Source organism: Chrysemys picta, chromosome 24 (genome assembly GCF_011386835.1).
Source record: "Chrysemys picta bellii isolate R12L10 chromosome 24, ASM1138683v2, whole genome shotgun sequence".
Lineage (NCBI taxonomy): Eukaryota > Metazoa > Chordata > Testudines > Emydidae > Chrysemys > Chrysemys picta.
This window is the reverse complement of record NC_088814.1, coordinates 9,151,206-9,165,138: the sequence shown is the minus strand read 5'-3', so window position 1 is coordinate 9,165,138 and position 13,933 is coordinate 9,151,206. Positions and strand designations below refer to the sequence as shown.

General features: G+C 41.4%; 1 protein-coding gene across 1 annotated transcript in view; it reads left to right on the top strand.

Moving 5' to 3' along the window:
• The window catches only part of TANC2 (tetratricopeptide repeat, ankyrin repeat and coiled-coil containing 2), a 508,124-nt gene that overhangs the window by 358,981 nt on the left and 135,210 nt on the right, over positions 1 to 13,933 (top strand). Inside the window, 2 exon segments of the mRNA XM_065577500.1 lie at positions 1,769 to 1,804; positions 1,807 to 2,031. Of these exon segments, the coding sequence (XP_065433572.1) occupies positions 1,769 to 1,804; positions 1,807 to 2,031 (261 nt within the window).

The following is a 13,933-nucleotide window of genomic DNA, read 5'->3' as shown; positions in this document are numbered from 1 at the left end:
ACACTTGAAACTTGCAAAAGTCAGAGAAATCAAGTGACAGGTAGCTCTTGTGACACTAACAGGCACAGTAACTTCTGGGATGGCATCTCTTTTGTCTTGTTCAGAGTACAATAGCTTCACTATTAATTCCTTCAGTTGTCTTTTTTCCCCTTGTTATGATGCTTGTGACTTTATTTATAAATATTTAGCCCTGATTCTCATTATATTATCTCACTACAAATATTAAATGTCACAGACACAATGGGCCAGATTAATCCCTGGTACTTCCACTGAAGCTAATGGATGTTCAAAATGCTATTATTTGGGATGCTGTGGTTCAAATTGTGTAAGAAAATCCATTAAAATCCTTTTTTGTGAGATGAAACTGCTCTCTTTACGAATTTTGCTTTAATTTGAAACTTGGCATAGAAAGAGCTTAAGCCTGAAAGCATATGCTTCTTTGGAGTAATTTTGTGTTTGTTTTTACCAATATAAAAGAAATTAAACCACTCTGGTTGTTGTTAATGAGACCACACAGATACAAGCCATTATGGCTTTCCATATCTTTTGCTTCAGAAATGGTCTTTTGTGTGAATGCAAGGAGAAAAGCCTCTTTCAGAAGACAGGGCATTATCATAGAATATTTTGGAAAACATAAGTGTGATCTTTGTACTGTAAACAGAAAGTGCTTAATTCATGTTGTGTTATCCAGGGCCCTGTGGCAATAGTTTGTTGCATTTTAGACACATTAACATAGACTTTAGGTTTGGAGAAGTAATTACAGTGGTTAAATGGAAATGAAAGTATTAGAGTTTCAATGGAGGAATGGTTTATAAAGTTATATTAGTTATATTTATAGACATTTGAGGCATAGGAAAGTTCAAGATCAAGTTGGATATCTGGTTTCCTGACAGCACAGGATGGGTGGAGGGTGATGAGTTTAGGTTGAGAATTTTCTGCCTATCAATTAGTAGGATAGCAGTTTGGATACCTGGGGCCGGTTAAGACCTGATATAGTCAGATGCCTCCCTCCCCATTGATTTAAGTGGAGTAACATGCACTTATATCAGATCTGAATTTGTCCCATTCACTTGAAAGATATTGAGCAAAGTTTAAAAAAGGGGGGGGGGGCTTTTGCTTTGGCAGTATCATAGTGGAAGTAATACCTAAAGTTGAAGTCAAAAAGAAAAAAAGGAGGAGACCATGAAATAAACCCCAACAATGTAGCACCAACAGTGTAATCCACACAGTAAAAAGGTGAATTTATGTATTACCTTTGAAGCTTCATAAACTCTGTTAGAAATCAGATGTGACCGTAAGGGTTAACATTTATACCCAGTTGATTTTTCTAAAACAAGTATGCTACTGTCCTTTGTTATACTCTGTAGTTGATTATCACAAGCATTTTTGATAAACTTTAAACTGATACAGTTTGACTCACTGTATATTAGAAGAAAATGGAGACAATGAGCAAAACTGACTTTGTATTTGTTCTTAATCGCCTTTATTATAAGTCTGTGGGATTGTGTGTTTGAACAAATACAGTTATATGTAGCATTTTAATACTCGTGATAACTGCAAATGCCTTTTAGTAATGTCAAACAAAACTTTTCAAAGCAGTAAGTAGGACAGCTTCACTCGGTTCTATAATCTCTGATTTATGTGAGAATGCTGGAAAATATGATCAGCTTTATTTTTGTTATTTTCATTGCACATATCGTCTTATATTGTTATGTATGCAGCTACTTCTTTCTTTATTATTCATCTCTTTTTTATTTGTTCCTTCAAGCAACTTTGACAAGCTATTCTGAAAACATGGAGCGCACTAATATGGAGGGGAGAGCAGCAAAGAACTAGGATCTGGAGGAAACCTGAAACCTTGGCAGTCTCAGAAATCCAGCATGGACTCCTGTTTATATCGCGTAGATGAAAATATGACCGCCTCCACCTACAGTTTAAACAAGATCCCAGAAAGGAACCTAGAGACGGTTTTATCCCAGTCTGTGCAGTCTATTCCACTTTACCTTATGCCACGGCCAAATTCAGTAGCAGGTAAGAAATGATTTATTTACTGTTAGATTAGATCAAAACAAGCCATCAACACAATCTTCTCATTTACTGTTTTCATACAATGTCTTTATGCAAGAGAAGTCTCATCGCCTCAGGAAACTGCCATTGGGTATGATAATCTCCATTTCTGTCTGAAATATCATTTAGAAAGTGAAAACCACTGAAGGAGGAGTACATTTTCCACCGGTTAGTTCAGCAATCTAGGCTCCCAAAATCCGGTCTTTTTAAAAGTTCGTGGCCATCAGCTCATTTGAGAGTGATCTCAAAATCTGCTTTAAAAAAAGTTTAGTTATTATTTTTGATTAAATGCCATCCCAATACTAACCCCAGCCTCAGTTCTAAAATAATGCATAATTTCCAGGCATAACATTTTCAACTCCAAATTAATCAGCAGTAATAATATCAAGAGCCTTTTCTGCAGTTCATAATTAAAACTTAGGAGGATGGGGAAAGATATGTGCTGGCACTTAAAAAGCAAAGCATCACAATATAAGAATACATTTTAGAAAACGTTAGTCTCTCTTCCATATTGGCTGCAGTGGGAGGGAGCATACAACAAGATTTCTTTCACAGTTTTCAATTAAACAAGATACGTAAGCATCCATTAGAAATTAGAATTATGACGAAGTTTGCATGTATTAACAGTTTTTTATAGACTTCAGAGCTAAAGGGACAACCATTGTCATCTAGTCTGACCTCTCTGTACAACATAGTCCATAGTGATTTTTCCCTACCACATATTTGAATTCCATCAAATCCAATAACTTCTGGTGAACAGAACATAACTTTTGAGAAAACATTCAACTGAAGCTTGACGTCTCCAAGTGACGGTGAATTTACCACATTACTTATCAAGCTGCCTTAGTGGTTAATTCCCTCAGTAAAAACAACAAAAAGTTGCATTTTATTTTTCGAATTTCAGCTTTCATAACTTTATGCATTTAATAAACATGGAATTATAGTCCTATTTTGGGAAACAAGCATCTTTTCATAAGGCTTTCCATCTACAAATAGCTATACTTGGCATCCTAGCTTTCCTGGTGGGATTTTTCCCTGAATATGTTTTAAATATATATAACTAATATATATATAAAATAATTGCTGGGCAAAATGCTATGAACTGTGTTGTGCTGGAGAGGTCAGATTAGATGAAGATGGTGGTCCCTTTAGCCTCAAAATCTATGAAACACTGTTTAAACAATACATAGATATTTATTTTGCCTGTTAATGTTTCCTGAAAGTGCTGGTGAAGCATGTCTGAACCTTAATTTTGAAAATTAGAGGCCAAAATCATCTCTATTTCCTTGAAGGTCTGGTGTTTGAAAGATTCCTAAATGATGTTGCAATATCTTGTTATAGCATTTAACAACCTCTCAGCTCCTTCCTTAGAATTCTCTTCACTGGCAAACATGAAAGAAAGAAAGAAAGAAAGAAAGAAAGGATAAGATTTTAAATATATTAACCTAATTTAAAAGCTTTTTATAAGTATTCCTCCTCGCTTGCTGTCCTCCTTTGCCCTTTCTTCTGGATTTTGTACCATATCCTAGTGTAAGGATAATGGGTGAATAGCTGCCATCATCCATAATGTTGGAGTTGGAAGCCCATCTGCAATTCAATAAATACAGGTTAAATTTTGTGTTGAACTGGCAAACATATATATTTTGTCAATCCTGGTCCCTGCAGGATTCTTTAACTAGCTTGCAAAATATCAATGATGGACTCATGAACCTGGGATACTGTGCATCAAAACAGTGTGTCTTGCCAATGCAGGCTGTACTATACAACTGAATAATATTTATGGCCTAACACTCCTTCATAGTAGAGTTCATTGGATGCTAACGACTAAAAGCAGCTGTAGAGATAAGAACTTATAGCTGCTAACACCTGGAGGCACTGACTATTGTGGTACCACCTCGCACCATTTACTTACAACTAAAAGAACTTGCTACCCAGTTGGGAATAAGAGTTGGGAATCAGAGTAAATCAGGGTGGCAAGAATATGACTAGAGACTCTGGTTGAACAACTAAAGTTTGTTATGGAGAAGTTTAATCTCTCACATGTGAAACCTCACCTTTGTTCTTCTCCCATTGCTTCCTTGAGTTCCTCCTTCATGCTGTCATTGTTTCTACATGCAGTGCCTAGCAAAATGGGGCCTTGATCCATGATTGGTTCCACAATACTACAACTAATAGTTGTGCAGAATGCTGACGATCCAGTACTTGGTGTAATTATTATAAATAATTTATTGTAAAATTATAGTAAAGTTTTCAGGCAACAAATTTGACCAAATATTTTTCCAGGTTGACTGACCTGCTTATTTGTGTGTATTTGGGTGGTACCAGAGGTTAGCCAGGCTGGGTCTAATACACTATTTCAGTGCTAATCTTCCTAAATAACTAAAGCAGACAAGTTTTGTCTTCTTGAAACAAGCTTTGGATTTACTTTGTAAGCAAGCACTTTACTATAGTTCTGGGAACAAATGTGTGGCGGTGCTTGTCCCAGAAGGTGTTACAGTATCTTTTCAAAAAGTTCCTTTGCAGTCTACAAAAATCTGCATGAAAGCATTCTCTAATTTCACTCATCTACAAGCAGCATTTATTACTATTTAATGAATACCTTCATGCTATCAGAAAAGCACAAAATGAAGAGGAATAACTCAGTAAAGCAAAGTAATTCTCTTAATAAAACATCATCCTAGTCTTTCAGTACTTTGTATGCTGCATCTTTGTATTTGGTCAGAAATGCTACTTTTTCACAAATATTATTGAAGGAAACTTCAATAAAAAATAGTCTCCTGGACCACTGAAAGGTCATGTGTATGATAATTTACTGCACGAAATGTTCTATTCAGTGGAGCTGTACATTCAGTGTTTTAGCGGATCACTCAAATTAATGGGTTACTGTACATGTGATATACATTTTTTTCAAAGGTCCAGTTGTGGGAATATGTAGAAGGCTTCGTTCACATGAGCTCACTAGGCGCACATATGGTGACCAATTATTGGTGACTCACTGCATGGAGTATAAAAATTGATAAGCAATTTTATGGTACTAAGGCAGAACCAGCTGTGAAGGGCACTGCGGCTTTGCTATGCAGTAACCATTAAGAAATAATTAACAGGCAGAACAAGAGAGATTGAGCAGTGAAAGAACAAGAAGAAATGTTTGTCATCTCACTGGGCCAAGGAGCCTAAAGTTGTTGGGGTTCGATTTAATTTATGGAGAAAAACTGTTACTTCATCTGCTGTTGGTTAAAATACTACTAATAAAAATAACATCCCCAATCCAAATGGAAATAGCTTTACAATTAAGCGATAATGTTTACTTAAGAAGGGAAAATGATAAGCAAATAAGGAAAGATAAACAAGAAATAGCTGAAACCAGAATGCATTGGAGAGCATCTGGGGGTATGTCTACACTGCAAAAGAACACGCATGGCAGCAAGCATCGGAGCGTGGGTCTAGAGACTTGGGTGTATGGCGCTCATGCTACAGTGCTAAAAATAGCAGTGTAGACGTTCCTGCTCCAGCTGGAGCTTGGGCTCTGAAACCTGGCAAAGGAGGTGAGTCTCAGAGCCCAGGGTTCAGCCTGAGTGGAGTACCAGCACTGTTTTTAACACCGTAGCATGAATCTGTGTCTGTAGACCTGGGTTCTGAGACTTGTTGCTGTGGGTTGTGTTTTGTTGTTGTTGTTGTTTTTTGCAGTATTGAGATACCCTGGAATGTCCTATGGGGCAATTTTGATATTAATTTTATTATTGTTGATCTGTGATCCTTCAGTGCCATTCCAGTGACTGATATGTGCCACTGTCTTCCCTTCCTTAGGATTAGGGTGACCAGAGAGCAAGTGTGAAAAATCGGGACAGGGTGGGGGGTAATAGGAGCCTATATAAGAAAAAGACCAAAAAATTGGGACTGTCCCTATAAAATCGGGACATCTGGTCATCCTACTTAGGATAGTTTTTCTGAGTTTGAAAAAAGAAAGAAAAAGGTGAATGTAGTATTTGTATATTAACACTTCGCTTTTAAAAAGGTAGAATATCCAAATCTTGCCACCAGATTAGCTGAATTTTTCTTCTTAAAAACAGCATTGAACATTTACAATGACAGTTAGATTATGCTTCAGATCTAACGTCCTTTGAGGTGAATTAGAGCAATTCATCATGCTAGCTAGTCAAACCATTCCAGCTCTGAATTTCATCAAGTCTGCAAAAAATCCAGTTTAGTGCCTGAAATTAGTGCACAAGACCATTCTCAAGCTGCCTTTATAAATGCAGAAAGAAACCCAGCCTGATCGTGAAACACTAATGTCTCAGTATTGTCTTTCTCTTTTTGATATGGGAGAAGATATTTCTGATCCCCAAACTTCTTCAGGGAAGCTTTTTGAGATGTCCTTATTAAGTTATTAGCCTTTGTCTCCTCGTCCAATTTCTTTCTTGCAAGTTGGTGGAGCTAAACATCCTTTCACCCTTTTTGATTCATGATGACAGGCTCCTCTTCCCTCTGCAGAACTCCCAGTCTCTTTATAGTTTTCTGAAGCCTTTTGGATATTTTTCAATTTTCCCAATCCTGCTGTTGCACTTAAAAAATCTCTAAAAGGCCCTTACAGTGTTTTTCTAGCAGGTTTCCTCTGATGCGGTCGCTGATTTGGGGTACTTCTGTTGCTTCAAAAATGTCAGTAGGTCTCTAGATGTATTTCTTTTATCTTCTGAGAGAATGTTTAAATGTATGATAAATGTTGAGAAATCCAGTATTTCATCAACTAAGCGACTTTATAAATAGAGAGCTAAGTTTAGAAGAGGTCTCAGTATAGGTCTTTCCCCAGAAACCAAAATAAAAGTCAAACCCAATCATATTTTGGCAGATAAAGAACAGTGGGCCTCCTTGGATAAGCTCTTCAGTTTCTCTTATTCCCTAAGCAGGACTTGGAATGAAACTGACCCAGTAGCTCCTCTTTGGATAAACAGATGCACTACAGATGTCTATTATAAGAATGGATTTTAGTGTCCATGGAACATTTGTTTGCCTCTCTCATTATAGTTGTTTTCATTAATAAGTACTACGGCTGTCAAGCGATTAAAAAAATCAATCACACTGTTAAACAATAATAGAATACCATTTATTTAAATATTTTTGGATGTTTTTACATTTTCAAATATATTGATTTCAATTACAACACAGAATACAAAGTGTACAGTGCTCACTTTATATTTTTTTTATTACAAATATTTACACTGTAAAAAAAACAAAAGAAATAGTATTTTCAATTCACGTAATATAAGTACTGTAGTGCAATCTCTTTATCATGAAAGTTGAACTTACAAATGTCGAATTACATACAAAAAAAAACTGCATTCAAAAATAAAACAATGTAAAACTTTAGAGCCTACAAGTGCACTCAGTCCTACTTCAGCCAATCGCTCAAACAAGTTTGGTTACATTTGCAGGAGATAATGCTGCCCGCTTCTTGTTTACGTCACCTGAAAGTGAGAACAGGCGTTCTCATGGCACTGTTGTAACCGGCGTCGCAAGATATTTATGTGCCAGATGTGCTAAAGGTTCATATGTCCCTTCATGCTTCAACCACCATTCCAGAGGACATGCGTCCATGCTGATGACAGGTTCTGCTCAATAATGATCCAAAGCAGTGCGGACCGATGCATGTTCATTTTCATCATCTGAGTCAGATGCCACCAGCAGAAGGTTGATTTTCTTTTTTGGTGGTTCTGTAGTTTCCACATCTGAGTGTTGCTCTTTTAAGAATTCTGGAAGCATGCTGCACACCTCGTCCCTCTCAGATTTTGGACGGCACTTCAGATTCTTAAACCTTGGGTCGAGTGCTGTAGCTATTTTTAGAAATCTCACATTGGTACCTTCTTTGCATTTTGTCAAATCTGCAGTGACAGTGTTAGTAAATCAAATAGCATGTGCTGGGTCATTGTCCGAGACTGCTATAACATGAAATATATGGCAGAATGCGGGTAAAACAGAGCAGGGGACATGCAATTCTCCCCCAAGGAGTTCAGTCACAAATTTAATTAACGCATTATTTTTTTAATGAACATCATCAACATGGAAGCATGTCCTCCGGAATGGTGGCTGAAGCATGAAGGGGCATACGAATATTTAGCATATCTGGCATGTAAATACCTTGCAACGCCGGCTACAAAAGTGCCATGCCATGTTAAAAGTTGTTTTTTCTTCTGTTTATCTAATGCTGTGTGGTATGTTTGCATTGTGTAAACTGAATTAATTTAAACAAGAAAACAGAGTTCTCCCACTTTTAATCAAGAAGTATCCCTCCCATGTAGATAATCGTAGACATAACCCACTCAATCAAGGTAAGGAGTATTTGCAGGTATACATAGACTCTCGGGGATCTGGCCTTTACTGCATGAGGAAATATCATTTCACTTTTCTAAAATTAATAGCAGTCTCTCTCACTGTGCAGTCTTCACAGAAAGGCATTCAGCAATCTCTACTTCTAATCAGAATCCACAACCTGGAATCTTTAGGGCTTACCTAGATGGTGCGCCAACATGCAGTACAGGGAAGTGATTTCTACAGCCCACTAACATATTGTACAATAACTGGTCCATGTAGACCCTGCTGGTGCACACTCAGAATTCCCTACAGCATTTTTTGCTGACATAGTATTTTTTCATACAGCATGATGTTAAAACACACTAGGGAACTTTTAGTGTGCACCAACAGGGTCTACGTAGACAGAGCGCATTAGAAATCACACCTCCATAGTGCACATTGCCGGATTGCAGAGAAAAGCCCTTTTATTTAAATAAACAAGTAAGGGAGAGAAAAGAAGAAAGTGGAATGGGACAGTCAGTGTATAGCACCAGGACTCTTTGTGGTCAGTGAAATACTATCCACATTACAGGAAAAGGAAACAAAATGGCAGCCAGCCTGTTCTCAGTTACATGCTGTGTAGAACAACCGCCAGCTGTTTGGGAAATGAGTGAATGCCGTGTGTGAATTATCAATATGCTAATCAGAAAGGACGCTCTTTTTATGTATTTATTTAGATTTATATCAAAAGGGAAAAATATTCTATCCTGCCCTTTTGTTGATTTTGATATAATTTTAAAAATACAGGGATATGAGCAAACAGCCTCCCCGCAGCCAGAAAATAACCAACCAGAGCTGTGGACTCAGCATCCTGCGAAAAACATGCCACATCCACAAAGAGCATCTGTTTTCATGCTCCTTGCTGTGTGCGGCTCTTTATTTTCAAAGGATCCCGTCTCTGTTAAACAACATAAGGCCTTGTCTGCACATAAAATGTACTGCTGTAACTAGAGTTGCCAGGAGTCCGGTTTTAGACTGGAACGCCCGGTCAAAAAGGGACCTTGGCGGCTTCGATCAGCACCGCTGACCCCTGGGCTGTTAAAAGTCTGGTCGGCGGCGCAGCAGGGCTAAGGCAGGCCCCCTGCGGCTCCCAGAAGCAACCATCATATCCCTGTGGCCCCTACATGTAGGGGCGATCAGGGAAGCTCCACGCACTGCCCCCACCCCAGTTGCTGGCTCCGCAGCTCCCACTGGCCGGGAACCACAGCCAATGGGAGTTGTGGGTGTGGCGCCTGTGTGTACGGACAGCGCGCGTTGGGCAGAACTGCCTGGCCACCCCTGTGCCTGGGAGCCGGACGTGCCAACCGTTTCCGGGAGCCAGGAGAGGCAGGGAGCCTTCCTTAGCCCCACTGGCCCGTGGACTGGGAGCTGGCACCCGCACCACAACCCCCTGCCCTTGGTTGGAATCCCCTCCTGGAGCCCACACCCCGTCCTGCACCCCAACCCCCTGCTCTGAGCCCTGTCCCACCCCCAAACTCCCTCCCATAGCCCGCACCCCCTCCTGCATGCCGTGATCCTGCTCCCACACCCCAAACCCCTCATCCCCACCCCAGAGCCCACACCCCGAGCCAGAGCCTGCACCCCCTCCCGTACCCCAGCCCCCTGCCCCATTCCTGAGCCCGCTCCCACTGTCCGAATCCCTTGGCTCCAGCACAGAGCTCCCTCCTGCACCCCAAACCACTCACCCCCAGCTCCACCCAGAGCCCACACCCCCAGCCGGAGCCCTCACCCTCTTCTGCATCTCAAGCCCCGACCCAGAGGCCCCTCCCGCGCCCTGGCCCCACCCCAAAGCCCACACCCCAAGCCAGAGCCTGCACCCCCTCCTGTACCCCAGCCCCCTGCCCCATTCCTGAGCTTGCTCCTACTGTCCGAACCCCTTGGCTCCAACCCCTCACCCCCCCCCCGCACCTCAAACCACTCATCCAGAGCCTACACCCCCAGCCGGAGCCCCCACCCCCTTCTGCATCTCAAACCCCGGCCCGGAGCCCCCTCCTGCACCCTGGCCCCACCATGGAGCCCGCACCCCCAGCCAGAGCCCTCACCCTCTCCTGCACCCCAACCCCATGCTCCAGCCCACTGAAAATGAGTGAGGATGTGGGGGGAGAGAGCAACAGAGGAAGGGGTGACGAGGCCTCGGAGAAAAGGCATGGCAGCGCTTCAGGGAAGGGACAGGGCAGGGGGTGGGGCAAGGGTGTTCGCTTTTGTGTGATTAAAAAGTTAGCAATACTAGCTGTAGCTATGTCTGTCCAGGTAGAACAATACAACCCCCTAGTGTGGATGCAATTATACTGCTATAAATATGTTTATACCGGTAGAGCTTGTTTCCATATGGGAAGAGGAATAAGCTATACCGGTATAACTGTGTCCTCACTAGGGGTTGTACCAGTATAACTATATCGGTAATGCCATAGGTGTACAGACCCCATCCTTCCATGGCCACCAAGGCACAAACAGGTGGGCCAGCTACATCCTTAGCTGGGGCGAATTGCTGGGCCAGCAACAGCTGGGGGATAAGAAATTGCGGCTCAGAGGAGAGGGGGGACTGCCAGACAGACTGAGGGATTGCCCAGCGGATACTCCTGCAGCAGCAGGCTAGCAGGAAGCTGCCGAGGAGATCAGACTTCCAGTGAGGGAGAATCAGAGAACATGAATCTGGAAAAGGCCTACAAGAGAGGTGAGGTAGGGAGCAGCAAGGGACTGTGAGGAGCTGCTTAACACAGGGTCTCTGGGCTGGACTCCAGCAGAGTGGGTGGGCTTAGGTTCCCCTGCCATCCCCAGCAAAAGGAATAGTAAAATCCCTTGGTACTGTGGGGGCCTGGGCTTATTGATCCTTCTCTAGGGTCACTGGACTCCTGCTCTGTCAGACTTTTTATTGGCCTGAAAGGGGAGATAAATGACCCGGCTGGAATCATAAGAGGAAGCCATCTGGTACAGGCCAAATGATTGTTAGCAGAATGAGAGAAATTGAGGTAGACTCATCGTGACATCATGCATAGCCAGGAAAGGGCGCTGGCTGACAGAGGCACCCTCTGAATGGGTAAAAAAAAATAATAATCACACCCCAAGTTATACTGGTGCAAAATCTGTGTGTGGACCAGACCTAATCCTCTTATATAGTATAGGAGGCCCTGATGACCAAGATGTTTGAGGAGGTCACAAAGCTAATCCAGGAGTCCTTTATGATTATGGCACTTCCTATTTTCAAATAAGATGCCAATAGCAATCAAGCAAGCAGGTGGCTTACTGTAGTTTCCGTTTTTGTTCTACTCACCTGTCCCCAGGCAATCAAATTACAGTTTGGGATGACTGTTAAAAATATGCGACCTTTCTTCCCTCACCATGCAGACCATTTCCGCTGTTTGGAAAGATTATGCAAGTTCCATTGTATTGTACTAAATGAAAAGGGCTTGCAATTTTTGATCGAAGAAAAGGTTACAATTCAAGAGCAATCACTATTAAAATTATCCCTCAGCCTCTGAAAAATCTTTTGCACTTAGATTTACAATTCAGAACCCTATCAATCCATTTGGTTTGCTATTTTATTGTTCCAAAGAATTGAAAACTGTGCATTCAAGTATGTTTTCTTCCTATTCCATCCCATCCAGTTATGCACATAATCCCCTTTATTTTATATTCTATACCACTTTCCACGCTAGTCGCCTCAGGTACCTTGCTTTGGCATTTGAAAAAAATCTAATGTTTTCTCCTCCATATCTCTGCCATGCATGAGATGAAATATCCGATCTCGCATTATTTTGGCCACATCCTAAATACATAATAAAAATAAAAAACACCCATACAAATACTAGACCCCATCCATTCTCCTCCTTTGGAAAGGATAAAATAAGCACAAATGAAAATCTGCAGCAAGTGTTAATTCTGAATTCCTTAAACAGTAAAAGATGCATTTTCAAAGATGAGGCCAGTGTTGCGTAAACACATACAAATGGCTTTTTTGTGGGCACAGTGAGTGCAGATGCAGTTTGAAGGAGCAGCCTTTGCTTTTTACTTTGGCAATGTGAAATCTAAGGGCTAAGTTTTGCTATCTAGACACTACCCTGACTAGGGTGCAGTTCAAGCTCCTTGGTGCTGGTAAGAGTCATAGAAAATGTAAAGCCAGAAGGGACCACCAGGTCATCTAGTCTGACCTCATGTATGTTGTAAGTCACCAACACCACCCAGTTACCCGCACACTCAACCCAACAACTGAAATTAGCAAGATATACTGCCCTCAGAAGGCTAAAGAAAAGAGTACAGACTGTACCAACCCTGGCCTTGCCTCCTATCATCCGCTTTGTGGTGATGTACACCACAAATGGAGTATGGTGGGAACAGTTCCTCTGCTCTTCCAGAGTAAAAGCAATTTGCTGATAGATTCAGTGTTTAATTGGTCACCTATAAAGTGGTTTCTTAAAGTGGGAATATGTTCACATTCTTTTTTTCTCGCATACCCTCCTCAAAGGAACCCAGCAGCCAGTTTCTGAACTGGGGAGGGAGGGATAGCTCAGTGGTTTGAGCATTGGCCTCCTAAACCCAGGGTTGTAAGTTCAATCCTTAAGGGGGCCATTTAGGAAACTGGGGTAAAAATCTGTTTGGGGATTGGTCCTCCTTTGAGCAGGGGGTTGGACTAGATACCTCCTGAGGTCTCTTCCGACTCTGGTATTCTGTGATCACACAAGGCAACAAAGAATGATCTAGTCTTGCAGAAACAATGCCAAGAAACAATCTTGAGATCAAGCTGAGACAGAAGCGAGCACATCAAAAGCTCTGAACACTTTTCAGTCATCACTAGAAGAAGAAAAGTAATATACAAATTAGAAAGAGAGAAATATAAAGTTAAATGAAACACACTTTGAGAGGGAGGGTCCAATCAGGTTTCTTATATAGGGTTTACTTCTGTTGTACATTTCCATATAGCCCCTGTGCTCTGCCTCCAGACTTAGGGCTGCACTGCAGCGTTACAGGAATCTGCCTACTTTTTATTTTTTTACTTTCAGAATTGGGTACAATTCAGCTCCAAATTATCTATAACTGTGCACAGCAGTCATAGGCGGAAGACAGATGAAACCATGAGGGAGCTTAGGCTTAAGAGTTAGAATTTTAGTGTTTTTCTGGTTGAGTCTGAGGGACCGTCCTCACACACAAGACCAGACATCTGGTAGATAATGATGCCACAATATCTGTAGCATATTTATCAGCAAAGTTGTAAGAAAATTGAATTTGGGGTACACAGAAGATACCTAACTTTACATAATGGTATGTGTTTGCCTGAAGTAACATTAAGGATCTGAAGAAAGATCAAGGGAACTGTGTGATAAGAAGGCCCCTCCATCCCTCACCAACCTCCTCCCTGTTGCCTGAGGAAAAAGATAAGCCTTGCAGCAGTTATGTAACAAAACTCACGCTCTGGCAGACCAAGTTCCAGAATTGAGGGAACTTTCCTGAAGAGCAACCTATCAGCAGCTCTATCTGTTTATAATGAAGGAGCTCCACAAAGCAGACACCTTGCTCCATCTTCTGT